A 26,077-nucleotide genomic window follows, 5' to 3' on the forward strand; every position below is an offset into this window, starting at 1 on the left:
TGACCTAATTCAATTTTTAGTTGCCTGTTTGTGCTAGAAATGGTGACTCACACGCCACACATGGTCGACTGTCAAATTAAAGACAAATTTGGCCCCAGAGCTTAAACCTATGCCCCCTGGTATAAATAAATAGATTTCTGTCCGAATATTATACACCTGAAAAAATAGTATCAAGCCCATCACAAAAAGTCTTCAGCAGCATTATAAGACAACACAATTATCAAGGGTTTGATTAAAGCACGGAAACGGAAAGATCTGATTCTGAAGAATTTTAACGATGTCTTTTCCGGTGGATACCTGTAGCGTGCCCTGAAAACGTGCTTAACCGTGCAGGAGGCTTTTCCGGGATGCCATAGAGCTATATGAGCCTTTCCGACAGTAATGGACTGATAGAAATAAGATAACCAGGTAGTTTGTGAACAACATACGTACTGTACAAATACGGTACTTTTCAGGTATGCGCGCAAAGTTTTAACGGTACATATTACTCAGCCAAAAGACCACCGCTACGAGTATCCCCCGCATGTCCAGCAAATCCCAATAATCCCTATGTTTCTGTTGCCGTAATTCCAAACCACGTTCGCTTATCGCGCAGCCGAGGTCACCTTGGGTCACTGACACCGAGATAAGCCCCTTGATGCCGAAGTGTGACCGACCGACGCCCGGCTCGGTCCAGGTCGCCTTACTCACTAATGAAGAGCGTTTTAAAACATAAACAAGAAATGTGTGTTTTGCAAAACATCACGCACGAACCTTTGACTTAGTCCGGTATTTTGAAAAACGGTCAGAGGCGCGGGAAAGTTAGGGTAACGAACATTTTTCTCACTTTCTGGCTCGCAATGAACACTTTCTTGGCATCGAACAAATCCACGTCTATTTCAAACGCATGTGTTTATTGGACACCCAGGTAGAACAATTATCGTACGATCATGAAGGATACGCAAAAGCCTCTTTGTTCGTATTTAAGCGACGTGCTACTTCATCAAGCTTTCTCGTCGAGGTTTGCACCTGCCATGGTTTATTCAGCGTTTAGAAATACTTGATTTATATGTAGGAGTCGCAGGAGTCACACCCGCCGAAGTTGCCGTTGGGTTTTGCGGCAAAGAATGCCCCGAAGACCCGGGCGGGAGATTTAATTCCCGTTGATGCTAAAGCGTACACCCCCAGCACCGGCGGTCTTTTTTCCCTTTTCAGGTGGCTTGGATACTTGGCGATTTTCTTTAATTTCTGATAAATCTTTGTTATCGGCGTCGCTTATTTGAATCTTGACAGGAAGAGGATTAGATTGGGTTTCAGGCACAACGTTGGGTAAATGTTGTCTATCCAGACACTGTAAATAAAACAACACGTATTTTCTACTGACATAAATTAAAATTATCTGTAGGTGCAATAAATAGACATAAATATATAATAGGATCCTAAACCGCCGCCTTAATTTACAGCCTAAATTGGTCGAGCTGGCGAAATCTATGGCTTGTATAAAGGTTCATAATATAGGCTGTTACATGGTTGTACTGAAATTGACCAGAAAATTGGTATTTTTTGCACCTGTAGCATAGTATGCTGAGTCACTTCAGTAAACTATGCCTAGAGACTGGGATATTGTAAAATTATTCGCTTTGTTTAGACATTATAACAGCTGGCGCTTTGACCGTTTTCACACTCAACTTCATGCAGGATACTTACTGGTTCACTGAGTATAACAGAACCCTGCGAGTGTGAGCTCATAGAATCAATATCTGCCATCCATTGCTGTGTAACGAAGACACCGTCCGACGTAATTTTCGGAGCAATTGTGACGGGATCTGGGATAAAAAAAAAACAACAAAGTTTAAAGATATACTATACCATATACATTTTAAATTCTTCTGGGCTACTTTTTTGCGGACTGTTGAGTATATGTGCTGAAGAAAATCGTTTGCTAATTATAAATTAGCATGTCAGTATTACATGATAGCAATTCTGGGTAAACACAAGGTAAAAGTGAACACATTATCAAATGATGCTCATATATAGTAGGGTGGGGGACGATGGGACACCTTTAACAAATAATTCACAAATAATAGTAAAAATTAACAACGGTCTGTGGAAGTTGTAAGGATACAATTTCATAATTCTTTGAATGTTCTTTGTTTACTACCAAATCGAAATAGAAAACAAACTGAAAAGGTGTCCCATCTTCCCTCACTCTACTATATGACTAGTTCAATCGACAAGCTTTTATCACAGGCTTTTCCCATATCGCATATTTTTACATGTTTTATTCCCATTACATATGTTTTAATGTGTTATTCATATTACATTTTCCTACACAAACGACATAATCTTTACTATAAGATCTTACCAAACATAGTTGTCATCCTCCGCTGAGCGAGACGGCGATGACGTTCCGTTTCATCGTAAAAGTCCTCTTCTGAGGAAGTGGGGGATACCGGATGTATTCGTGTCCGGATGTCGTTAAAGAAATGCGACACAATGAGCATCGCGATAAGGAAGATGGCTGATATCACGAGTACCCCATAAACAATCTTAATTAAATTCAATAAGATAAGTTTTCTGTTATAAATTAGCATTTTTATTGTAAATCGTATTTTTCGGCTCCCTATATATAGCATATGTAAAACGTTAACCTTATTCCAATGTTTGCTATATTTACCAAAAAAAACTTCATTAGGATGTTAATATACCTTCTTAAATAATTTGGCGTCTCACACACGCAAACTTATACAAGTACTTCGTAACCCATTACTAAATTTCAATAGGAATACATAGAATATAATATTAATGCTTATTCACAAACCTCAATAAAGTAGTTTGCGTATTCAGTGCCTATGTAGACATGCGAGTTGTCCTCTTCGTCTGGGAAAGTCCCGTTTCGAACTGGTGCAACCGGATTGGCGGACATGCCTGTCACGTGACACAAGAAACACTAAAATGTATCACCCACTAACTTGTGTATGTTTTAAAAGTGCTAACGGTTTTTAAACTGGAGCCCTTTAAAGTTTCTGGAAAACTATAAAATAATAAGCTACACTGTATCTAGGTTACAAACCACCGCATTACAGTTACCATATGATAAGAATACCGAAATGTGTAGTTATCAATGCTAAACTAAATGTACTGATACTATGGTTAATGACGTGTGAGGTACACACAAAGCTAGACTGAATATACCTGAGCACAATATCCTATCAACAACTGCCTGCATGTTAACTTTTCATATATAGCTTCAGGTTAAACAACTACCCACTATGATTTTGGTATGACTCCATTGTTATTCTCTTATAGTTGAATACAGCGGTTTATTAAGAAAAGCCGAGACTGCATTAAATGCCACCTTCGAAATACCACACTTGAGACCCGCAAGTGCAACAGATAATTATAAGCGGGCTTAACGCAATGAAAATCGCTACAGTGTTGTTTTCAACCCGTATTTGTGTTATTGTAAGAAAGAGTAAAAGTATAATCTCCAAGAACAATATACTAAACAATTCTAACCAATAAGAAACCGTGTGATAATCCTGTTAAACGCACTTTCATATATACACTATATATGCACTAAAGTTGGGGCAAAGTGGTTTGTAGCACTTACTACTATTCCAAGAAGTGTAGTCGATCTTGAAACCTTTACTATTGCCCGAAACATCTGAACAGAATACCAACTTCACTTTATTACTCGCAGCAATCCATGATTCGGGATACAAAGAACCACAAAATTGTTTGATTTTGTTACCTATGGTGTCCTAAAGTGGAAGAATGCAATTATAAACTTATTGAATATTGTAAAAACTTTTTAACTGGTAGGATACGTTTTCAAGTGTAGTATAAATAGCCCGTGTTTTTCAAGATTTGCGACTATAAATATATTTCAAGAGTATGTAATTTCATAAAAAATAAATAAAAATTTATACATTTAGTTTGCAATTAGACTTTATACCCTCTGAGTTATCGATTTTACACAAAAAATAATAATAATATCTCAGAGTTTACCTACATTTATATAAAACACATCGTGCCGACAATCTCCAGTAAAGGGAGATCCAGGTTCAATGAAGAAGTCTCGAAACCAGATGACGACTCGAAGACCTTGTTCTACTTCTATTTTCCACTCGCAGTTCTTTGAAGCCGGATACGGTTGAGGGTAATTTGGTGACGTCACGGTTCCAGAGTTACCAGTCAAATAAAACTGACAAGAATCTGAAGGACAGTATTTCTAGATGAGTAGGTTAAGTCGTGTTTTTAACAATTAAAAACGTTATTTTTAGAGTCGTGAGGTTACGGTTATATATGTATGTAAATATTCTTTGTATACTACCAAAGGAGACGGGAAAAGGAATGAAAACACGTCCTTTTTTCCCACCCTTTATCGGTGATACTCACGTTTGCAGTAAAGAGCAAAACCTGACCATCTTCCGTCCGGTCCGCATATTCGTGATGATCGGTCTGGGATGTATTCCGCATCACATGTGTAGTGAACAACGTCGCCATAAAGATAGCCCCTTTCTGCCAAAAAAAACGCAAAGATATATAAGTACGTTCACTCATTTACTATGTCATTTCTTCCCTAAAACACACATACCTGCGATAAACGTTGAATGATGGCCTTCATCTGGTCGCCCACAGCTCCGCCTAACACAATGTAAAGGTTGTTGTTCTGACCATACACCCCCAGCCAAGCAAGTTTTCTCTTGGTGTTGTTTGGTTTGGGAACCAAGAGCAACGAAACCCAATGGGCATACAGCAAGAATGTTGTTTCCAACAGCATAACACATCCTGATGGTGTCGCCCAAGTGCTAAATTGGAAATTTGTTAGTTTTACAATATACTATAGGTGTATATCCGGCATCCGCATATATTTCTCCATTTTGTGCAACTTCTGTTTATTTCTTTGTAATATAGTAGGGTGGGAGAAGATGGGACACCTTTAATACATAATATCCAAATAGCCTGGTTGTGTTTTAAACAATTAACAAAGGTCTGTGGAAGTGGTGAGGATACGGTTTTATAATTCATTGAATGTTCTTTGTTTACTACCAAATGGAAAGAGAAAACTAAACGAAAAGGTGTCCCATCTTCCCCCACCATACTATACTTTTATTGAAACTACAAGAAATAGACGCACTTTTGTACATTAGTTGGTAGTAATAAGAATAATACAAATTGCCAACCTACTTTTAGAACCAATTCCTTTGGCGGGTGCATGACCTTTGCTAGTGCAGTATCAGATGTTACGAAATAAGATCGAACACCTTGCTTTGGAAAAGGACATGCCGATGCTGCAGTAAGACATAACCTTTTAGCGGCCGGATTTTTCTCAAGTACTTTTCCAGAATTGTCCGCAATTTTCCATCGCCAGTTTGCTGGTTTCGTGTCCACAGTATGTACAGTACCAGAGCTGACAGCCAGGAAACGTCCAGCGCTTGACAACAATACTTCTGTGCTGTTATGATGCAAACACGACCATTCTTGACTTGGTTGGCCCGTTCTACAATTCTTCAACTGAAGATCGGTATCTGAAATAATTACATATATAATGAACGATAATGCGTTACCGCCAAAAGTAAACGCTATACCATAGAAACTACAACATTACTAACTAAACGGGTAACTGCGTACAACACGACACAAGAAAATCGTTGATTACTCGGCGCGAGCTGCAGGAATTCAAAGCGCTGAAATGCTAGTCAGGCGAGGCAAGAGGCAGCGAGAGAAATACTACCACAGTATACAGACATATTTTACGCGGGTTAACTGATAGCATGTACTTACCGAAATTGTTCGGTTCGCTTGCAATACATTTGCCGATAGGTATACTGACAAGTTGGTTATGAAGCTGGTACCACTTTTGCGATACGATGCTGCTGTTGCAAGGACGTATTACTACTGTTTCATTTCCTGCTTCAATACACTTAGCATGGTCAAAATCTAAAGTCTCGACAGATTTGGAATTTACTCCTAAGGTGTCGGACGCAAAAAGCATAAACCTTCTTTCGGGCGGAATGAGTTTACTCGTATACCGGTCGAAGAGAAGGGTTCCGTTACTTGGCTCGCACACGTCGCCTAGCGCTTGCTGTACGCTACACAACCACAGCAGGGCAAAAACTTGAAAAACAGCTGAACGACATGGCCACCACAACGCCATGCATTCTGATAGCCATGTATACCCAGGTTAAAAATTTTCTTCTAAAATTTCTGTTTTTTGGACTCCAATTCAAACACGCATTATTACCTCAAAACCTGCGTTATGAACGCATAAGAGAACATTCAGTATGTAATGCAAATTACAAATTACTGCTACCAAATGTTGTTTTAATGTATAGTAAACTGGTACCATTTATTTGTATTCTAAAATCTGAAACGATGTTTTTTAAGGGAAAATGTATTCGTAGCACTAATGTTAGAACTGGTGTAACATTAGCTATTTAAATATGAACATTTTCTGCTTTGTTTTGATATGGGGCGGCATTAACTGTTCGGCGTTTGGTATCGAAAACAATTCTACGAGTACTAACTTCGGAATACCTGCTGAGCGGTCGCAAGAAATAGAAGAGATATCACATTTACCAGAAGATACAACGTTTTTAACTACCACACTACCTATTCAAACTAGTAAGTTGTTTAATCTGTACTGAGGACTTATTAATGTTTTATGGACACTTTTAAAAGTGCATTTCTATCGAAAATACAGTCACATTTCTGTCGTTACAGTAAATTCTTATGTTACAAGGTAAAACACTTGAAAAAACGGATGATGAAAATTTCAAATCGAACTGTGGTACACAAATTTTCAAAGGAAAGAAGTCTGGTTACATTACAAGTCCAGGCTTTCCTGGTCACTATGACAACAACGTCACGTGCTTGTGGTCAATCGTTGCCCCTGCTGGCTTCTATGTCAAATTAACTTTCGATAATTTTGGACTTGAACAGGGAATTGAAGACGATTTAGTAAGTTATTATGGTACATGGCTGGTTTGCACGTTTTTTTTTATTCTTTTATTGACAGAATGAGAAAATCAGCTGCGAATACGACTACGTTTATGTGTTTGAAGAATTCTGGGTCGAACAAAGCTTTCGCACATTTCGGTCATCCAGATCGCGCATGCGCCGAGACTGGGGCACATACTGTGGCAGCAAAGTGCCCCCTGTAATCACAAGTTTAAGTCCTGGCTCGACATTGTTCTTGTATTTCCACAGCGACGAATCAGAGACTCGAAAGGGATTTTTTGCAACTTTTCAAATACTGGTAAGGCTATACATATTCAGCCAGAGTTAAACTACAGAAACTATGCAAATTCTATTTCCTAAAATTATCGTCTGCAGCAGTTTACAAGGTCATGACAAAACACGCTATTTTTTATTCAGCAAACGCGCGGAAGAAGTGCTGTAATACCATGGGAAAACACCAGGCATTCCCGTGAAAGGGAAATCATGAAAGTTCTTTCCATGATCGTACTGACAGTGGTGCTCGGTACAGTGTTTAGTGGACTCGTTTACAAGTGCTTACGAAGGTAAAAAATATACATGGTAATTATTTAATCAAACTTAAATCAAATTATTTCAGCACAGTGGATCTGGGTAACCAATGTTGCGGCATAGAAGACAATGTTTCGCCTGAAGGTGAGACTTCAATGATTTGCTCTTGTTTCAATACAAATATAGCAGCTTTTGTATATATAACACAACAACAGTCGTGTTTTATGCTTAAGTGTGTATTTAATCTAAAACATATTCAGTTCCAGACCCATGTCCACCCCAGCGACTACCCACACCGCCCCCAGCGTACGGTGAAGTGGTGAAGACTGAAGAAGACTGGAATCGTGTGATCGCCCAGTTAGGTAAAACTCTATAGTGGTCAATATTTGCCGGTATGTAACTTAATGACCCTCGCGTGATGGGGCTAACTTTGGACAGGGTCAACGACCGCCGTTGTAACACGGGTGCTATGTTTCACACACCTTGTGCCCGCTTACGAGTTACCACGTCTATGTAACTTTAAAAGCGATTATTTTTTGTTTTAATGTATGGTTGAGAATTAATACGAACTATAAAGATCCACTATAGGTTGGAGCTATTGCCATCAATTGTATTGCACAAACACACATACGCCCACAATACATGGTAGCAGAGACAAGCCTTGACTGCGAAACTTCAGGGTTAGAGGGGGCCGAGGTAATGAGTTTCAAACTATTACAGGTGAATCCTCAGCTATTGCGTTACGTCAGCGACTTGACACGGAACAGCTACAGATCACCTATGACCTTTCACCCAATGACGTCATGGATACATCTCCGCCAGGATATTCATCCGCGTCATCATCTTTGACCACCGACTCCAACGTTGACCTTACTTTGACCCCTAATAGTTCAACCACGGTCCAAAATCGAGAAGAAATGCTCGAAGTATAACGAACTGTTTGTAACGAAATACTTCACCAGCAAATAAATTTTGCACATATAATTTTATCTCTAATAGTAAGGTGGGGTAAGTCGGGATCACCAAATATCCTGATCGTGTTTCAAACGATTAACAACGGTCTGTGGGAGTTGTGAGGATACAGTTTTTTTTTAATGTTCTTTGTTTACCACCAAATGGACCAAAAATGGAATGAGAAGGTGTCCCATCCCTCCCACCCTACTATATTATTTACGATTTCTAACTAGATTTTCTCAACTCGTCTCAACGATCTTATAAAATACTATTTTTTGGTGTAACTATCTGTAACTATTGGATTTTCAAACCTTATTCCTTTTAAATTACAGAATGAAGTTGTACATTTTGAGTACGAAGATGAGACAGCACAAAGACAAATGCAATCTAATAGTTTCAGCAGCAGACCTGCTATTTGTAGCCCAAGAAATTCGGTGCCACCCTAATTAAACGATGTTCTAAAATCGTTAACTCCTAATTAAATACTGTTATAAACGTTCCAGTCTAAAGTTCTTTTGTGTAATATAATATAAAAGGCCCGTTAAGTATGCGATCGGTTACGCGAAGAAGTTCTCGTTTGTTGGCGAGCAACGAAGAAGTCGTCGAACCGAGAGAAGCCGGGTGAACTCTCGCTTTATCTTCTGTGCTATATGGTTGGCCAGGTTTGAGGTATCAAGTGTACTGTTTGTCGGTCGAGTTCAGACCAGTACAGTCTGCATTTGGACACTTTAAATCACAAGGATAAAGGCTAATTGTGTCAAATACCTAGATACACTCAGCAATTGTTTGTAGTAAGTTGTATTTTGCTTATGGACTTGTTCATGCAGATGGACGTATAGTTTCCTTTTTACGCTGAAAACGTAAGCAGATACACAGTTTCGCCTTACTAATAGTTATGACATCCGACTAATACTGTTCAATCTCAATGCACTAAGTTTAGTTTTGATAAACGTAATCGTTGAATGCCTATAGGAATAGCACAATCAACCGCTACAAACTATATTTTCTTTCAAACAGATTTAGAAAACCGAAATGTTAGATTATCTCACATTTACCAATCTAGCTTTATTCGCTATTGCATTGCTGCTATTTTATATATGGCTAACACCAAAGTACAAAAATCTGCCGCCTGGACCAATGGGTGTACCTTTTCTTGGTTGTCTACCGTTTATGGAAACTTTAGCGGAAAGAACGTTCACAAAGTGGTCAAAAAAGTACGGACCTATCATTACTGTACAACTCGGTGATCATCGAACAGTGATTCTCAACAGTTATGAAGCCATAGAAGAGGTAAGAATATGACTATAGGGCTTTCTTTGGATGGTGATCGCAAACCGATAACCTGTATTGCTACAGGCAGTTTTGTTTTCGCTCGTCGACGGCACAAGACCTAGTTAATGGTTGAAAGCCAGAGAACAAACAAAGGTGATTTAGCAACAAAACAAGACTTTTAATAGTAAACGATCCTATAATCAGTTTACATTATGCGGGCCATAATATATATTATAGTAGGCAATCCGTCACTTCAAGACAACTTATTAAAATCGAGCCATGAGTCGTCGGACCAAATAAAAATGGCCAATGTATAGTACTGACTGTGGGCGTTATTCCTTTATGTATGTTCATTGGCGCTAAATTAGCGGAACATCAATCATGTTACATTGACTACACAGGCATTTACCAAGAAAGGCGAGAAATTCAACGGACGTTTCAAAACCTACTTCACTGAATTCGCGAGCGAAGGTTTAGGAATCTTCTTTATTGATGGCGAAAAATGGAAAGAACATCGAAAATTTGGCACAAGAGCTCTGGCTGGGTAAAACTAAACCATATTTTGTGACCTAGAACGTTTGTCTCTATACATTGTACTGTGGGGTAAAATGGGACACGTTAGCACCTATTTCCCATATTTCCTGATTGTGGTTTTAAGGTTTAAATGGGACAAAAAAATTGCACGAAAATAAAATAAAACATTCCAATCTTACCCACCCCACTGTACATCACGCAACAGTGAAATATTAGCTAAAAAGTTTGCAAACATGTTCTTTAATTCTTCAGAGCGGGTATGTATGGGAAAACAATCGAGCAGCGTGTTTTAGAGGAAGCTGAAAACATTTGCCACGTTATTCGTTCAAAAAATGAAGAACCATTTATACTTGAGGTATACCTGCATTCTTTTTGTGCTTTGGGTATAAAACGAAGATATAAAATACTGTGTGGTAAGATGGATATACAATTATAGCACATATTAAAACACTATATTTCCTAATCGTGTTTTAACAATTAAAAACGATCGTTTTGAGTCGTTATAGGATATGGTTAAATAGCTCTGTAAATATTCTTTGTTTAATAGCAAATGGGACGATACAATAAACTGGATAATCTTATACCTCAACCTATACTAAAAAGCCATTTACAGGACTACTTGATATTGTCTGTAGCGAATGTGATCAATGGAATCACCATAAAGGAAAGATGCGATGAAGAAGGAAATGAAAACTTGCTTAAATATGTGGCAAGTGTGGTTGAAGGGTGAGCAGGGATTAATGAATGAATAAATAAGTGGATGTATGTAATCGTTTTATCCTCGCGGGGCACACAACGTCAGTCGTTAAAAATATAGTCATATAGTAGGGTAGGGGAAGATGGGACACCTTTAGCACCTCATATCCAAATATCCTGATCGTGTTTTAACCAATTAACAACGGTCTATGGGAGTCGTGAGGATATAGTTTTATAATTCATTGAATGTTCTTAGTTTACTACTAAATGAGACGAGAAAATAGAGTTGAAAGGTGTCCCACCTTCCCCCCCACTACTATATAGTATTTGTCTTTTACTCTTTGTGTATGTGGTAAAATATATGATAATGTCCTGTATTTTAAAATAAGAAAAACAGTAAAACAAAATTCCCAAACAGGTTCCGGAAAGATGGTTTGATTTATTCGTTGCTGTCAGTTATTCCGTGGTGTCGATTCTTTCCGCAGACTCAAAAACACATGAAAAGCATGAAAGACGGACTCAGAATGGGAAACGGTAAGAAAACAGCCCAGTAGTCCTTATTATGCGTTCTCTGAACTGTCACTGATACAAAAAAATTCACCCACAAAGATGCATGTGTGATAACTCATAGCGGGCACAAGATGTATAGGACAGAACGCCTGTGTTACAACGACTGTTGTTGCACCGCCACGCGAGGATAAAAACAAGTTACATCATTCGTTCGTTATTTCATGGTAATATTTCTTGCAGCTTTGTTCGATAACTTGATAGAACAACACCAGCAACAACATGACCGTCTCCACCCAAGAGATCTGATTGATTTGTATTTGAATGAAATGAAAGACTTTTCTGTAAGTCAACTGTATTTTAAGATTACTATATACAAAAGTTATTATTATAAAATAACATTTTAATATATTTATTATTAACATCATAACGTTATTCAATTTCTTTACAGAAACCACAACTACGTTATTTTTTAAAAGATCTTTTCGCTGCTGGAACCGAAACGAGTAGTAGCACCATACGTTGGGCGTTATTTTACCTCATTGTTAACCCTGATATTCAGGATAAAGTGCACAAGGAAATAGACGATGTTATAGGTAAAATGGTATGGGAGTCATGGGACTGTATATTTAAATTGATTTTCGTTTGCAATCGTCATAACTTTGGATTATTTCGTATTTACTAACATATATAGCAAATAAATATTAGTTGTTTTTTAATAACTTTTGATTTTTTTATAAATTACTTCTATACCCTCTTACTCTTTTGTAACCGATTTGTGTACGTCTATGCACAGTTTCTGCTTGAAATACTTATAACTTACCCCAATAAATACAACGTATTTCATTTACAAACAGGGCATAACGGAGTTGTTCGTTACGACACCAAACTACCATACACTAAAGCGGTCCTTCAAGAGACTTATAGAATACGAACAGCGACGCCTCTTGGCGTGCCAAGACGAAATACTGAGGATGTTACATTGATGGGATACTTTATACCAAAGAACACCCAGGTATAATAATACATGATGCTATCCGTATTTGAATAAATGCAGGTTTTAACTAGTTTTGATGTGGAAATCAGGTCTAAAACATGTAGTACTGTCAGAGTAAAATGTAAACCGCTATATAGCACAAAAAGTCGTTAACAATTAAGTTCCATGTCGATTTAGATTATTCCTAACCTTTGGTGGGTACACAACGACCCAGAGTATTGGAACGAACCCGACGTTTTCAAACCTGAAAGACACCTGGACGAAGAAGGAAACTTGATTATGTCTAACAGAGTCATTCCGTTTTCGATCGGTGCCAGACATTGTTTGGGTGAAAATTTGGCACGAACGGAAATATTTCTCTTTCTGGTTTCTATTCTACAAAAGTTTACGGTTCTTCCGAATCCTGAAGACCCAAACCCGCCTCTAGAATGCTCTCCTGGTATCGTTAATTCGCCACATAAGTACCCGCTTATAATGAAAGAAAGATAACTATATAAACTTGCTGTAAGAATCTCTAAACATTATCATAGGATATCAAATATAGATAATTCTCTTTGAGTGTTTTTACTAAATTTTAACATACATTAGGGTGGGAAAGATGGGACACTGTTACTGTATCCTTACGACTTTTAAATAACGTTGTTGATGTCTGGATATTATGTGCTAATGGTGTCCCGTCTTCACCCCTCCTTCTACATATTATTCTCCTTGCTTGTATTTTTAACACCATAATATTCCAACATATACAAATGCACTAATCGATGTGCTCGGGCAATATATACAAAGATTATATATTTCAATTTCGTGTTTTCTATGTCTAGTTGTTGTATGGTTCAATTTCGTGTTCTCTACGTCTAGCTGGACACGCTAATTATCAGCATGCGCCGCGTGCGCTTGGAACGCACGCTTTTTGTGTGCCATTTAGATTTAACTTCGCACTGCAATTCATTTTACTGTACCTATCGTGTGAGAAGGTATTAAGAGACGAAAGGATGCAGGTATTAAGAGACGAAAGGATGCTCAAAACCTCTCAATTGTTTTGTAAAAAACTGTTCTCTGGTGTTGCTATTGTTTCAAGTATTTAAACCTGATTTACTTTAAATCACAAAACAAAGTTGGACATTTCGAGTTCAAAGATGAGGCAGCACAAAGACTAATGCAATCTAATAGTTTCAGCAGCAGACCTGCTATTTATAGCCCGAAAAATTCAGTGCCACCCTAATTACACGATGTTCTAAAATCGTTTAAAACGTTTCAGTTTACAGTTCTGTTTGTCGTTTGTTGTCGTGCAACAAAGAAGTCGTCAAACCGAGAGAAGCCTGGCGGACGCTTTACCTTTTACTATGCTATGACTATGTGGTTGGCCAGGTAACGAGGTTAGTGTTTGTTGGTTGAGTTCAAACCAGTGCAGTCTGTATGTGTACGTCTTAAAATCACGAGATTTTTAAAGGACACAAGCTAATTGCGTCAACTAACTAGACAGGATTTGTGTGTAGTTAGTTGAATTGTGCTTATGGACTGGTTCGTGCAGATGGCCATACACAGTTTCCTGTATAAGCTGAAAACGTAAGCAGACTATTCAATCTTATGCACTAAGTTGAGTTTTACAATTCAATCTTAATGCACTAAGTTAAGTTTTGATTTCTTTCAAACAGATTTAGAAAACCGAAATGTTAGATTATCTCACATTTACCAATCTAGCTTTATTCGCTATTGCATTGCTGCTATTTTATATATGGCTAACACCAAAGTACAAAAATCTGCCGCCTGGACCAATGGGTGTACCTTTTCTTGGTTGTCTACCGTTTATGGAAACTTTAGCGGAAAGAACGTTCACAAAGTGGTCAAAAAAGTACGGACCTATCATTACTGTACAACTCGGCGATCATCGAACCGTGATTCTCAACAGTTATGAAGCCATAGAAGAGGTAAGAATATGATAGGTAAGCCTTCTTTAAATGGTGACCAAAAAGCGTTATTGCTACAAGAGGTATTGTTCACTGCTATATATAGTTCTGTGGGACACCCTTAGTACATATTATCAAACTACTGTGGTCGTGTTTTAAATATTTAACAACGGTCTATGGGAGACGTAAGGATACGATTTTATAATTCTGTAAATGTTTTTTGTTTACTAGCAAATGGGAGTAAGGAAAAGGTCTTCCATCTTTCTCCGCCCTACTATATCATAATAGGAAATGCGTCACTTCAAGAAAATTTATTAAAACCGATTTATTGAGTCGTCGGGCTAAATACAGAATTTCGATTACAATGTATAGCACGTTCTTGGTGTTTCTTAAACAGTCAACATCATGTTATGTGGTGTGTGAATAAAATTTTAGATATTAAACTTAAATTTCCCGGGCTACGATTTTGGCTTTTTACTTTGCCTAAACGTTAAATCTTTTATTCCATTTTCAGCAGTCATTAAAGCCTCAATTATCTTTGTTTTAACCATTCTGAACAAAAACGTTCATGGCGATGTATAGTAATGACTGATGTGGGCGTTATGCCTTTATGTATTTTCATTGGCGCTAAATTAGCGAAACATGAATCATGTTACATTGACTACACAGGCATTTATCAAGAAAGGAGAGAAATTCAACGGACGTTTCAAAACGTACTTCACTGAATTCGCGAGCGAAGGGTTGGGAATGGTCTTTATTGACGGCGAAAAATGGAAAGAGCATCGAAAGTTTGGCACAAGAGCTCTGGCTGGGTAAAACTTAACAATATTTTGTGACCTAAGAACGTTTGTCTCTATACATTGTACTGTGGGGTAAAATGGGACACGTTAGCACCTATTTCCCATATTTTCTGATTGTGGTTTTAGGGTTTAAATGGGACAAGAAAACAAAATAAAACATTCCTATCTTACCCACCCCACTGTACATCACGCAACAGTGAAATATTAGCTAAAGTAAGTTGCAAACATGTTCTTTAATTTTTCAGAGCGGGTATGTATGGGAAAACAATCGAGCAGCGTGTTTTAGAGGAAGCTGAAAACATTTGCCACGTTATTCGTTCAAAAAATGAAGAACCATTTATACTTGAGGTATACATGCTGGAATCTAGTTGTGCTTTGGGTATAAAACATATAAAGATAACGCGGGGTTAGATGGATACTGTTAGAAAAAATCCCATATCTCGTGTTCTAACAACTAATCGTGTTTTAACAATTAAAACCGCTCGTTCAGAGTTGTGAGCATATGTTTATATAATTCTGTAAAATTTCTTTGTTTATTACTAGATAGTGCAGTAACGTAAAATACCTAACCATTCAATGTAGGACGACTTGATATTGTCTGTAGCGAATGTGATCAACGGAATCACCATAAGAGAAAGATGCGATGAAGAAGGAAATGAAAACTTGCTTAAATATGCTGCAATTGTGGTTGAAGGGTGAGTAGTTATAAATAAATAAATGAAGCAATGCATGTATGTAATCGTTTTATCCTCGTGTGTCGAACAACAAAGTCGTTAAAAAGATATTAAAAGTTTTTTGTCTGTTTATTTTTGTGCGATGAACTATATAACCTAAAACCTGGTCCTATAGTGTGTGTCGCCGCAGGAGCTGACTCATGTGTAATTTTGCATAGTTTTTAAACGGTGTATTTATTTTCGTGCATGCGGTGTGAAAAATCGAATGTTAAATTCACCGAAAATATAGCATATGCTATGCCATGTAAAAATAGAAAATATTAAAGCTATCAATAATTTCCCAAACAGGTTCCGGAAAGATGGTTTGATTTATTCGTTGTTGTCGGTTATTCCGTGGTGTCGATTCTTTCCGCAGACTCAAAAACACATAAAAAGCCTGAAAGATGGACTCAAAGCGGGAAACGGTAAAACATTTAGTTGAAGAGAAAAATGTAAATTACGAAATAAGCGATTTATGAAATAGGATACAATACTTTTTGCTAAACTGCATTTGAACCTGCCTCTTACCGATGATGTTACGGGTTCAAGGCTCGTGGTTGCTACACTACTGTGGGCGTATTCTTGGGCAAGAAACTTAACGGCATTTGCTCCAACCCAGTGGTTGCTTATGGGTTGTCTATAAACTCTAAGTATAATTAGCAATACAATACAAAAACATAAAAAAAAAGTTTTTACCTACAAAGACACATGTGTGGTAACTCGTAAGCGGTGTTACAATTATTTTGCCCATCATACGAGGATGAGCCAATAAGTTACATCATTCGTTCGTTCATTTCATGGTAATAATTATTGCAGCGTTGTTCGATAACTTGATAGAACAACACCAGCAACAACATGACCGTCTCCACCCAAGAGATCTGATTGATTTGTATTTGAATCAAATGAAAGACTTTTCTGTAAGTCAACTGTATTTTAAGATTACTATATACAAAAGTTATTACTATTATTATAACATTTAATTTCTTTGTTATTACATAGTAGGGTGGGGAAAATCGGGACACCTTTAGCACATAATATCCCATTAACTGCGGTCTATGTGAGTCGTGAGGATCTTTATTTACTACCAAATGGAACGAGAAAATCAAATAAAAAGGTGTTCCATCTCCCCCCAACCTACTATGCAAAAGTTATTCTTATTATAACATTTTATTACCTTTATTATTATAACAATACTCAATTTCTTCACAGAAACCACAACTACGTTATTTTTTAAAAGATCTTTTCGCTGCTGGAACCGAAACGAGTAGTAGCACCATACGTTGGGCGTTATTTTACCTCATTGTTAACCCTGATATTCAGGATAAAGTGCATAAAGAAATAGACGACGTTATAGGTGATTCAAAGATTTGTGACCGTATATATGTATATGGGTTTTCGCATGCAACCGTCATAATTGTAAGCACTTTTTACTATTATCACAAAAAACAAAGTTTTTTAATTACTTTTATACTTATAAAGCAAATACCACCTCTTAGTCTTAAGTCTTTTGTAACCACATGCTCTTAGCCGACTATTTATTTACTCCTAAACACAACTTCTGCATGAAATATTTAAAACTTAGCCCAATAAATACAACGTATATTATTTACAAACAGGGCATAACGGAGTTGTTCGTTACGACACCAAACTACCATACACTAAAGCGGTCCTTCAAGAGACTTATAGAATACGAACAGCGACGCCTCTTGGCGTGCCAAGACGAAATACTGAGGATGTTACATTGATGGGATACTTTATACCAAAGAACACTCAGGTATAATAATACATGATGCTATCCATATTTGAATACATGCAGGTTTTAACTAGTTTTGATGTGGAAATCAGGTCTAAAACATATAGTACTGTCAGGGTAAAATGTAAACCGCTATATAGCACATCAATTCGTTAACAATTAAGTTCCATGTCGATTTAGATCATTCCTAACCTTTGGTGGGTCCACAACGACCCAGAGTATTGGAACGAACCCGACGTTTTCAAACCTGAAAGACACCTGGACGAAGAAGGAAACTTGATTATGTCTAACAGAGTCATTCCGTTTTCGATCGGTGCCAGACATTGTTTGGGTGAAAATTTGGCACGAACGGAAATATTTCTCTTTCTGGTTTCTATTCTACAAAAGTTTACGGTTCTTCCGAATCCTGAAGACCCAAACCCGCCTTTAGAATGCTCTCCTGGTATCGTTAATTCGCCACATAAGTACCCGCTTATAATGAAAGAAAGATAACTATATGAATTTGCTATAAAAATCTCTAAACATTAACATAGAATATCATATATAGATGATTCTCATTGAGTGTTTTTACAAAGTTTCAACATATAGTAGGGTGGGAAAATTAGGACATTGTTACTGTGTCCTCACGACTTCCTAGTACCGTTGTTAATATGAATATTATGTGCTAATGGTGACCCGTCTTCCCTCCTACATATAATTCTCCTTACTTGTATTTTTAAGACCATAGTATTCCAACATATACAAAGACACTCTAATTGATGTGCCCGGGCGTTATACACAGAGGTAGTGTTATTATTCAATTTCGTGTGTTATACGTCTAGCTTGAAACACTAATTATTACAATGCGCCGCGTGCGCTTGAAACGCACGCTTTTTGTGTGCAATTTAGGTTTAACTTCGCCCTACAATTCACTTTACTGTACTGATCGTGTGAGAACGTATTAAGGTTAAATGAAGAATGTTAACAGTTAAGATAGTAAAATGATTTTTGGACTTTGCTGTAATGTAGAACTGCATTTAAACGTTTTTACTAGAATAAAAAGTTTCAACAGTGTAAGTTGATGCTTATGGTCTAACACCTTACTATATAGTAGGGTGGGGGGAGATGGGACACCTTTGATACATAATATCCAAATAGCCTGATCGTGTTTTAAGGAATTAACAACGGCCTGTGGAAGTCGTGAGGATACGGTTTTATAATTCATTGAATGTTCTTTGTTTACTACGAAATGGAAAGAGAAAACTAAACAAAAAGGTCCCATCTTCCCCCACCCTACTATATCATTTAATTCTTAAAGCATAGCCGGATTTTGAGTTTAGTTTATTTATTATAAGTAACACAAAAAGCTGCTCAATTTTCCTATTGGAACTTGTCGACCGTTTTAAAATCTTTTTGCTCGAATATGTGGTTGTCACCCATGATGTCTTCGGGTACAAGTTTGCAGTCGTCTCTGTAAGTAATGGTGTGTTTTAGTAGTTTTTTATTATTGAATATTATTATAGTTTTGATCTGTACTTATTTTAGGTAGTTTTAATTATAATTTTTTGTGATTTTGCGTGTATAATGTGTACATGGTGCTATACAGAATATTTGTTCTTTATATTGAAGTAGTATATATATATATTAAAATAACCATGGTAGAATATAAATTAAAATATACATATCGACTACCAGGCAACACTACTTACTTGTCCAAATTATAAAGATAATTAAAGTTTGATACGATCACCGGGACAGGGAACGAAATGCAAAGAATTCCCATAATTGCGCAACCGGCGCCGGCGATTTTGCCAAATACAGTTATAGGAACGACGTCACCGTACCTAAAATATTGAAACAAATGTTTAGCTAATGTATATGGGGGGGAAGGGTTATTGTTATTACATACCCCACAGTTGTCATTGTTATAAGAGCCCACCAGAAAGAATCTGGAATAGATTTGAATTGTGTTCCGGGTGCATCATATTCAACGAAGTACACAATGCTTGAAAAAAGGATCGCTAGCACCATCTGGCGAGTAAAATAAATCAAATTAAAACCCGCGTGAAGGTCGTGCGGTTTACGTTTAATTCCTCGTCCCCAATTTACAGAGTGTAACCCTTGAATTTATTGCTCTCCGACAAGAGCCAAGGGCTCGGCCAAAATAGCATGAATAATTCACGCCGCCCGTCTGCACAAGAATACTTAAGACGCCGGGGCTTTACAGCTCAGCCGTTGACAGAAATGGGCAGGGGCACAGCAATGAGCGTCGGAGTGCTATCCACGCATTGTTTTTGCACAAGAAGCAATTTGAGTAGTTTAATAATTGATGTTATCTCGTGCAGAGCGAGATGGCTTTATGACAGCGTGTTAATATTTAATGCGATTGTTTCTGTACCAAAGGCGGCTTGCGCACTGCGGCACGTCTCAGAGTGACACATCCAATTGGTTTGCAATTACAAATGACGTACTCATTCGACCCATCTCATTTTTAAGTTCAAATTAAAAAAAAGGAGTAAACGATTAATCAAAACCTGATATCTGTTTCACGAATGTCCTACGAATTAAAAATGTATAATACAATATGGGCTGGGGTAAGGCGGGAAAATTTTTCTCATCCTACTGGGTAGTAAACTAAGATATAATTACAGAATTATATAACTGTATCCAATCAAGAAATATGGAATTAAAGTGCTAACAGCATTCTGGTTGACCACACAGTATACTAAAAAACTATTTCCGTATTTGTAGACGTATATTTCACCAAAAATAATTTTAGCGCAAATATTGATATATTGGCCGTCGCATCCTTCACTCTGTATATGTCAAATAGGGGAAAACATAACTATAAACGTGTGTGTAATTCTCGTAAGCTGATAATTCAATAATCCATATTTATAAGCGACGACAGGCGATTGTCGCGTCGTAAGTTTTGAAGATTAACAGTTCTATTATAGGCACACCATCACAATGCAATATCAAACTGATTTGATTTCATTGTTGTTACCATAGCTACTTTTTACATGGCGTTTGAAAATGTAAAAACTTTAAACGTGAGATTTTACATTCTTTTTAATAAAAAACGGAAATGAATTTAAATGCGTTAGAAAAACAAACGGAAGATGATGTTTTACCATTAATTGTCAAAGACATCTGTTGTTTTTTTATACATCAATAAATGTGTTGGGGTAAGATGGATACTGTTAGCAAAAAAATCCTATATTTCCGGATCATGTTTTTAACAATCAACACGCTCTCTTGGTGTCGCGAGGACATGGTCCTATATAATTCTGTATAAATATTCTTTGTTTACTATCAAATTGGGCGAAAAAAGAGAATAAAATCATAAACCATCTTACCCCATATAACACGACATTTAAGTTTCACCTGAAAACAAACGAGAAGGAAGAGGACGCGAGTGCTCCTCACTAGTGTAAGTCCAAGGATGCGGAAACCACGGGAGTAGCGGGAAAGCTTGAGTATTCGCAACATCCGAACAAGCCGGATTGTTCTGGGAACACAAACGCTCTATGCATTATTAATGGGGATTGTGACGACATAGCACAAGCCTGTGAGATGGGAAAACGTGGCGGATCTACACTTCGGAAACTTGGAATAAATTGCTCTTTATTTTTAAAATGTGAAATTGTCTATAGATCTATTTGAGCAATGCGGTTCAAAAACCTTGCATACTTGCCGCTTGGAATGTAGAAGGTTATATTTGTCGAAAAGTGAAATCAATATAAAAGATCTATGAAACAAAAGGAAAAAGAACATAATTTTTTTAACTTGGTATTATGCGATCCAACTTCAAGGCTATTGTAATGCATATTGGTTGGATTGAACCAAAATACATTTGATTTTTATAAATTGCATTCACAGTTGTTATGAAATTACATTACAATGACATGTCAATGCAGTAATACGAAATTGCATGCTTAGCGGTACATTAAACTCAACTTACCTCAGAATTGTGGCTGTTTGTGGTCGAAGGTGGGTTTTGATTTCGATTGAGGTAACGATTAACGTTATGAAGTATGGGAGAATGGCTGAGGCGTCTACGATGTTGAGGAAGCTCTGGTATCGGGAATCGAAAGAAGATTAAATCGGAATTTCCTTCTAATTTATTGTCGCTACATTGGTTATCGAGCCGTTGGAGAAATGTAACGGGCCAGCTGCTGTTTTGTTGTATTGGGCTGGTTTTGAAAATGGCCAAATATTTTCGCCAGTATATGTTTCTATATAGTAGCGTGGGGAAAAGATGGAAGACTTTTTCATCCCATTTTCTCGTCGCACTTGGTAATAAGCAAAAATACATTTAAATTGTTTAAAACACGATCAGGATATTTGGATATTATGTGCTAAAGGTCTCCCATCTTTCCCCATCCTACTATACTATTATCTTTCACACTGTGGGGCATTGGAATTATTTTAAGAGGTGGATATTATTAAACGCTGACTTTATTTAAGTGAAATGAAAAATCGATTGAAGACGAAACATAAGGTTGAGCTGTCAAAACTTTAATGTCTGAAACTCGCCCTTCTCAATATAGTTCTTCATATAAAATATTTTAAAGGGGTGTTATCTAAGTGTCCAATGCAATTAAACGACGGAATGTATACAAAATATTGCGTATACCGTGATTGTACATTAAACTTGCAGCAGTCTAAATGGTATTTAAACACATGGAAATGAAAGAATGCTTATACCGTACCTTGCAAAACGCTTTTCGGTCCGGGCATGTAAGAAAACGAAGACCCAGCTCCAAAACAAACCAAACGATGCAAGAAGTTTCGGTGAGAAACAAAATACCTGCAGGGCTTCCCATTTTTGCTTCAAGTACAAACCAAGCGTAAGGGGAACGTGTAGAATTTTCGTCAAGCTGTTTGCACGTGCGGATAAGCAATCTTGCCAATATATCCGGGACCGATTGGTTCAGCTTGAAGCCCGTTTGGTTGGCGTGGGTCTCGCCTGTGTTTATTAAGTTCACTATCGACCGCTCAGCGTATCGCTCGGTTTTACGCTGACGCTTGTGCCGAAGATTAGATTCTTCGGATTTGTTCGGAATATTTCGGATCAGCTTAAGATGGCTGAGCGACTGCTCCAGCTGCTTACGCTCATCGTCCACCTCAATTAAACAACGTGCGGCGGTGTACCGGTACAATACAGGAAGATCGGGCGATTCGACGCACTTCTCCAAGGTTGATTTCACAATACGAACAAGTGCGTCTAATTTATAATCAAGAATATTCCCCTCAATCCTTGTTTCGTGGGAGTTTGCTTTCAAACGTGTTTGCGCTGTCGGTTGCAACGTCCGGTTCCCACCATAGAATCGTGGGTTGTTTATGCTGTGCTGACAAGCGTTCACCGACGGCTGTATTGCCTCCGTCACGTTGTGGCTTAGGGACAAAAAAGCTGGTAGTGTTTCAAGGCAGAAAACCACAACAGATACTGTTATCACGAGCGCTGATACTATTGTTATAACTTTAGAGCACCAGCTACTCTCTGGGTCTTCAAACAATTGCCAAACTGTACGCTTGATTTTCCCCGTCGGCATCGGTTTCGATTTGACCGTCAACAGAAGGCCTTCGTCCCGCAGAAAATCTTCCAGGGTCTTATAATCGAACGCATAGAAACGAATTTCGTTCACGAAGATATCGATAGGGATATGGTCAGGTCGTATCAGGGTTCCACTGTTGGAATAAAAATCTAACGCGGCCTCAAACACGTCTCGATGTCGATCGAAAAAATATTCTTTCCTTCTCCAGTCATAATGTTCCATTCTACTGTTGTGGTCGCCCAGCATTGTATTTGGATATCTGTCCAACTGCCGCTGATCGGACTCAAATATTTTACCCGAAACATTGAAAATAATCTTGAATTGCTCGGGTATAATAGGGGGGAAGTTGTAGCTGTTCGAGCCTTCGTAACTGCTGGTGCCTCCAGTTGTTCCCAAGCCATCTTTATGCTCGCTAGACTTGATCTTCCCAAGCGCCCATTTTATTTCCTCGCTTTGTTTAATATCAGAACATTCAATATTCCTGCCAAAAGGCATGCGTGACACGATAACTATCGTAGCATTCAACACCTTAATAGTCAGCATGAAATGGGTCAAGCTTATTCTTATACTTACCGATCGATTTGAAATCTTACAATCAAATTCTCTATACGTGAAAAGGGCATGAATCATTTATGCTTAAAAGGGTAGTGATTTCACGCCATAATTTTGAAAATTCGAAACAGAATCCAAAGTCGCCTCTTACCTCTCCAACACATGGTTAGCGATTTCGTTGTTGAGACCGCCAAAGGTGATCATGCATCTGTCTTCCTCGTTACCATCAGGAGACAAAGTTTCCGAAGAGGAAGACTCTTTTCCGGAGGAGGCGGTGGAGGAAGGGTAAGGTGACGAGTTGCAGTTTACAGAGCTGGTACTGTTCACCAGCTTTCGCTTTGCTAATGACCTTCGCCCGTTCGCCTGCCAAAGAAATTGATTTTCTTTTTTTAAATATTAATTAATCTCGATTTTCACAAATCACATATTGTACTACACCTGTAAGTATAAATTCGGCTTACCAAAACTGTTCTAAAATTTTCATATATGCATGGTAAACCGGTAGTTACAGCTAAATAAAACGGCACCGCAAACCGGCTGCATTCAACCTACTGCACGCTACACCACAGGGATTCGTGTTTACCTTCCTCGTTCGGAAATATCTTGCTTTCAACTCGCAGGCGTCGTCGTCGTCGGAGCTCTTACGGGTCGTTAATGGCGGGTTCGGACGCATGTTAAGCTCGTAAAGCCTTAATTGCTTATCCACAGACGCTGTTTCCGATGACGGGTCGTTGTCACGTGACGACGTGAGGTCACGATATTGGACACTGCTGCTGGAAAATGAAGACGACGACGGAACGACCGAAAGAAACGAATCTGCAATTTTATCGCTCATTGTCACAGTCTGCGTTTAAAAAAGATTTTCCCAAAAAACGATAGTTTTTGAACAGCGTTAGAACATGGCCTGTAAAATCATCATACAGCAGAATCCGCGCGCGTCGCGCATCATGCTTTACAAACTGGAAACAATAAAAGTCAGGATCGTAAACTTCTTTCCGTTTTTCGAAAAAAAAATCCCAGGTCAAACGGTTGCTCACTTTGCGACACCAAACGGCATATCTGCCACACTTTTCTCATTCTTTCGCCTTCTTTGTAATCAAGCTTCGCTACCTTAAACGGTTCAAATTCCAATTTCTGTATTACGTAAAATCTTGAACACAAATAAACTTACCCTAATCCGAATTATAGAATACAGGATTGTTAATCCATATTTAGCTTAGTTGTTTTTTTAATAACCTTGTCCCAACACCCGCAGCAAGGTTATTAAACCACCGATAATTGATCCTACGTAAATGGGGTCTTTACAGCGTAGGACACCATAACACCTGAGATTTAGACTAAAGATGATTTATTATCTTTTTTATGGGGATGTTATTCGCATGCTATACCCCGTGTTATACATTGAAATCGACACGCAACCAAATACTGTATCTGAAAATAAACTATTTGGCTGCTAATAACTACAAAGTATCAAATGCGCTTATTATTCTGTCTATAGTAGTTTGGGGTAAGATGAGACATGTTTTCATTCACTTCTATGTCGTCTCATTTGGTCGTAAGCAAATATATTTACAGAATTATATAACCGTATTCTCACGACGCTGAAAGGCGCTGTTTAATATTAAAAACACCTTTAGGAAATATAAGTTATTACGTACTAACGATACCAGTAACTCGTAGTACTATATACTTTGCTTGTTAAAGTCTTTATGTCATAGAAGCCTCCTTATTGTTGCCTACACTACAAATACTCTCTGTGCTTGTAAAATCGAATTCGAGCATGACTTCCCTCGTTGTGGTTACTTTTCCCTCGATGATTTTAAACCGCTGGAATGTTCTTTGAAGTTCAGCATTACACGAGCTATGGAAATACGATCGTGATTTTGTTTAGGTTTAGCAACTACACTGTATACTTGATAAGTTTATTAACAATTAAACGATTTATCCGTAGCGTGCAGTTTTGGGTTTATGCCGATTCCGTATTTTAATTAATCTGATTAACGTTATTGTGTTTAAATGATAGGTTATGATATATAGGTAACATAGCTACTGGCCCCTATAGGCTCACAACAGGTTTTCAAGTCAGTACTGTGGTTGAAACGAAAGCTAATAAATAGACGGTTTTACAGAAAAAGAGATGTTATGATGGTGATAATTCTATTTTTTAGAAATGTTAATTTTACTTTGCGTAAACAATTTCTTGCGTAAACACGCCATATACAGCTTGTATTAACTTGTTGTTAACCTTTACGTAAGCGTGTATGTGACTTTGGCCGCATGTCACGTACCACAACTCACGTGACCCGCAGCTGCGGAATCTAATGAATATTGTTTACGCCACTGGTCATGCCAGTACTAGTTGCTCTAAAAATGCGAATT

At 37.8% G+C, this 26,077-nt stretch overlaps 4 protein-coding genes across 7 annotated transcripts; 2 read left to right on the forward strand and 2 right to left on the reverse strand.

Moving 5' to 3' along the window:
- Positions 1 to 876: 876 nt before the first annotated feature.
- Positions 877 to 6,222, reverse strand: LOC100176423. Its single transcript, XM_002125293.5, has 10 exons — positions 5,770 to 6,222; positions 5,173 to 5,513; positions 4,580 to 4,793; positions 4,381 to 4,503; positions 3,995 to 4,197; positions 3,593 to 3,743; positions 2,801 to 2,907; positions 2,345 to 2,528; positions 1,687 to 1,805; positions 877 to 1,330 (listed from the first exon to the last, which is right to left on the reverse strand). Exons 1-10 carry the CDS (start codon positions 6,140 to 6,142, stop codon positions 1,133 to 1,135), a joined length of 2,013 nt encoding a protein of 670 aa, XP_002125329.1. The 5' UTR covers positions 6,143 to 6,222; the 3' UTR covers positions 877 to 1,132.
- Positions 6,223 to 6,312: 90 nt separating this feature from the next.
- LOC100182705 (cubilin-like) lies at positions 6,313 to 8,924 on the forward strand. Of its 2 annotated transcripts, none has more exons than XM_018814376.2 (8): positions 6,313 to 6,609; positions 6,728 to 6,945; positions 7,004 to 7,243; positions 7,363 to 7,508; positions 7,562 to 7,617; positions 7,734 to 7,835; positions 8,194 to 8,399; positions 8,760 to 8,924. In XM_018814376.2, the coding sequence occupies exons 1-8, from the start codon at positions 6,429 to 6,431 to the stop codon at positions 8,871 to 8,873; spliced, it is 1,263 nt and encodes a 420-aa protein (XP_018669921.1). In that variant the 5' UTR covers positions 6,313 to 6,428; the 3' UTR covers positions 8,874 to 8,924. The 2 variants fall into 2 exon arrangements, with proteins under 2 accessions (XP_018669921.1, XP_002130829.2); XM_002130793.5 differs by having other exon boundaries at positions 7,740 to 7,835.
- Positions 8,925 to 9,413: 489 nt separating this feature from the next.
- Positions 9,414 to 18,659, forward strand: LOC100180361 (cytochrome P450 2J2). Of its 3 annotated transcripts, none has more exons than XM_002130821.3 (9): positions 9,414 to 9,717; positions 10,101 to 10,243; positions 10,486 to 10,588; positions 10,847 to 10,959; positions 11,348 to 11,463; positions 11,680 to 11,780; positions 11,888 to 12,032; positions 12,294 to 12,451; positions 12,611 to 13,233. In XM_002130821.3, exons 1-9 carry the CDS (start codon positions 9,460 to 9,462, stop codon positions 12,920 to 12,922), a joined length of 1,449 nt encoding a protein of 482 aa, XP_002130857.1. In that variant the 5' UTR covers positions 9,414 to 9,459; the 3' UTR covers positions 12,923 to 13,233. The 3 variants fall into 3 exon arrangements, with proteins under 3 accessions (XP_002130857.1, XP_018669916.1, XP_002130801.1); XM_018814371.1 differs by lacking the exons at positions 11,680 to 11,780; positions 11,888 to 12,032; positions 12,294 to 12,451; positions 12,611 to 13,233 and adding exons at positions 16,670 to 16,770; positions 17,063 to 17,207; positions 17,470 to 17,627; positions 17,787 to 18,659 and having other exon boundaries at positions 9,451 to 9,717; XM_002130765.5 differs by lacking the exons at positions 9,414 to 9,717; positions 10,101 to 10,243; positions 10,486 to 10,588; ... (4 more) ...; positions 12,294 to 12,451; positions 12,611 to 13,233 and adding exons at positions 14,061 to 14,361; positions 15,010 to 15,152; positions 15,386 to 15,488; ... (4 more) ...; positions 17,470 to 17,627; positions 17,787 to 18,659.
- LOC100178734 (potassium voltage-gated channel subfamily A member 5-like) lies at positions 18,589 to 25,004 on the reverse strand. Its single transcript, XM_018814240.2, has 9 exons — positions 24,282 to 25,004; positions 23,850 to 24,061; positions 22,301 to 23,627; positions 21,550 to 21,662; positions 20,973 to 21,096; positions 19,495 to 19,616; positions 19,295 to 19,429; positions 18,878 to 19,056; positions 18,589 to 18,684 (listed from the first exon to the last, which is right to left on the reverse strand). The coding sequence occupies exons 1-8, from the start codon at positions 24,531 to 24,533 to the stop codon at positions 18,966 to 18,968; spliced, it is 2,376 nt and encodes a 791-aa protein (XP_018669785.1). The 5' UTR covers positions 24,534 to 25,004; the 3' UTR covers positions 18,589 to 18,684; positions 18,878 to 18,965.
- Between the last annotated feature and the right edge of the window lie 1,073 nt (positions 25,005 to 26,077).

The sequence above is a fragment of the Ciona intestinalis genome, chromosome 12, assembly GCF_000224145.3.
Source record: "Ciona intestinalis chromosome 12, KH, whole genome shotgun sequence".
NCBI classification, from domain to species: Eukaryota; Metazoa; Chordata; class Ascidiacea; order Phlebobranchia; family Cionidae; genus Ciona; species Ciona intestinalis.

Bases quoted from the DNA above. Each gene is read 5' to 3' on its own strand.
- LOC100176423 (XM_002125293.5), bottom strand. From the start codon at position 6,142: ATGGCGTTGTGGTGGCCATGTCGTTCAGCTGTTTTTCAAGTTTTTGCC. The intron at 2,908-3,592 runs GTAAGTGCTACA...GTCACGTGACAG, and splicing joins CTACACTTCTTGGAATAGTA to GCATGTCCGCCAATCCGGTT. The intron at 1,331-1,686 runs GTAAGTATCCTG...TTTTATTTACAG, and splicing joins CTGTTATACTCAGTGAACCA to TGTCTGGATAGACAACATTT.
- LOC100182705 (XM_018814376.2), top strand. From the start codon at position 6,429: ATGAACATTTTCTGCTTTGTTTTGATATGGGGCGGCATTAACTGTTCG. The intron at 7,509-7,561 runs GTAAAAAATATA...AAATTATTTCAG, and splicing joins GTTTACAAGTGCTTACGAAG to CACAGTGGATCTGGGTAACC. The intron at 7,618-7,733 runs GTGAGACTTCAA...AAACATATTCAG, and splicing joins AGACAATGTTTCGCCTGAAG to TTCCAGACCCATGTCCACCC.
- LOC100180361 (XM_002130821.3), top strand. From the start codon at position 9,460: ATGTTAGATTATCTCACATTTACCAATCTAGCTTTATTCGCTATTGCA. The intron at 11,781-11,887 runs GTAAGTCAACTG...ATTTCTTTACAG, and splicing joins ATGAAATGAAAGACTTTTCT to AAACCACAACTACGTTATTT. The intron at 12,452-12,610 runs GTATAATAATAC...ATGTCGATTTAG, and splicing joins TTATACCAAAGAACACCCAG to ATTATTCCTAACCTTTGGTG.
- LOC100178734 (XM_018814240.2), bottom strand. From the start codon at position 24,533: ATGAGCGATAAAATTGCAGATTCGTTTCTTTCGGTCGTTCCGTCGTCG. The intron at 21,663-22,300 runs GTACGGTATAAG...TCCCGATACCAG, and splicing joins ACCGAAAAGCGTTTTGCAAG to AGCTTCCTCAACATCGTAGA. The intron at 19,057-19,294 runs GTAAGTAGTGTT...CATTACTTACAG, and splicing joins TATCTTTATAATTTGGACAA to AGACGACTGCAAACTTGTAC.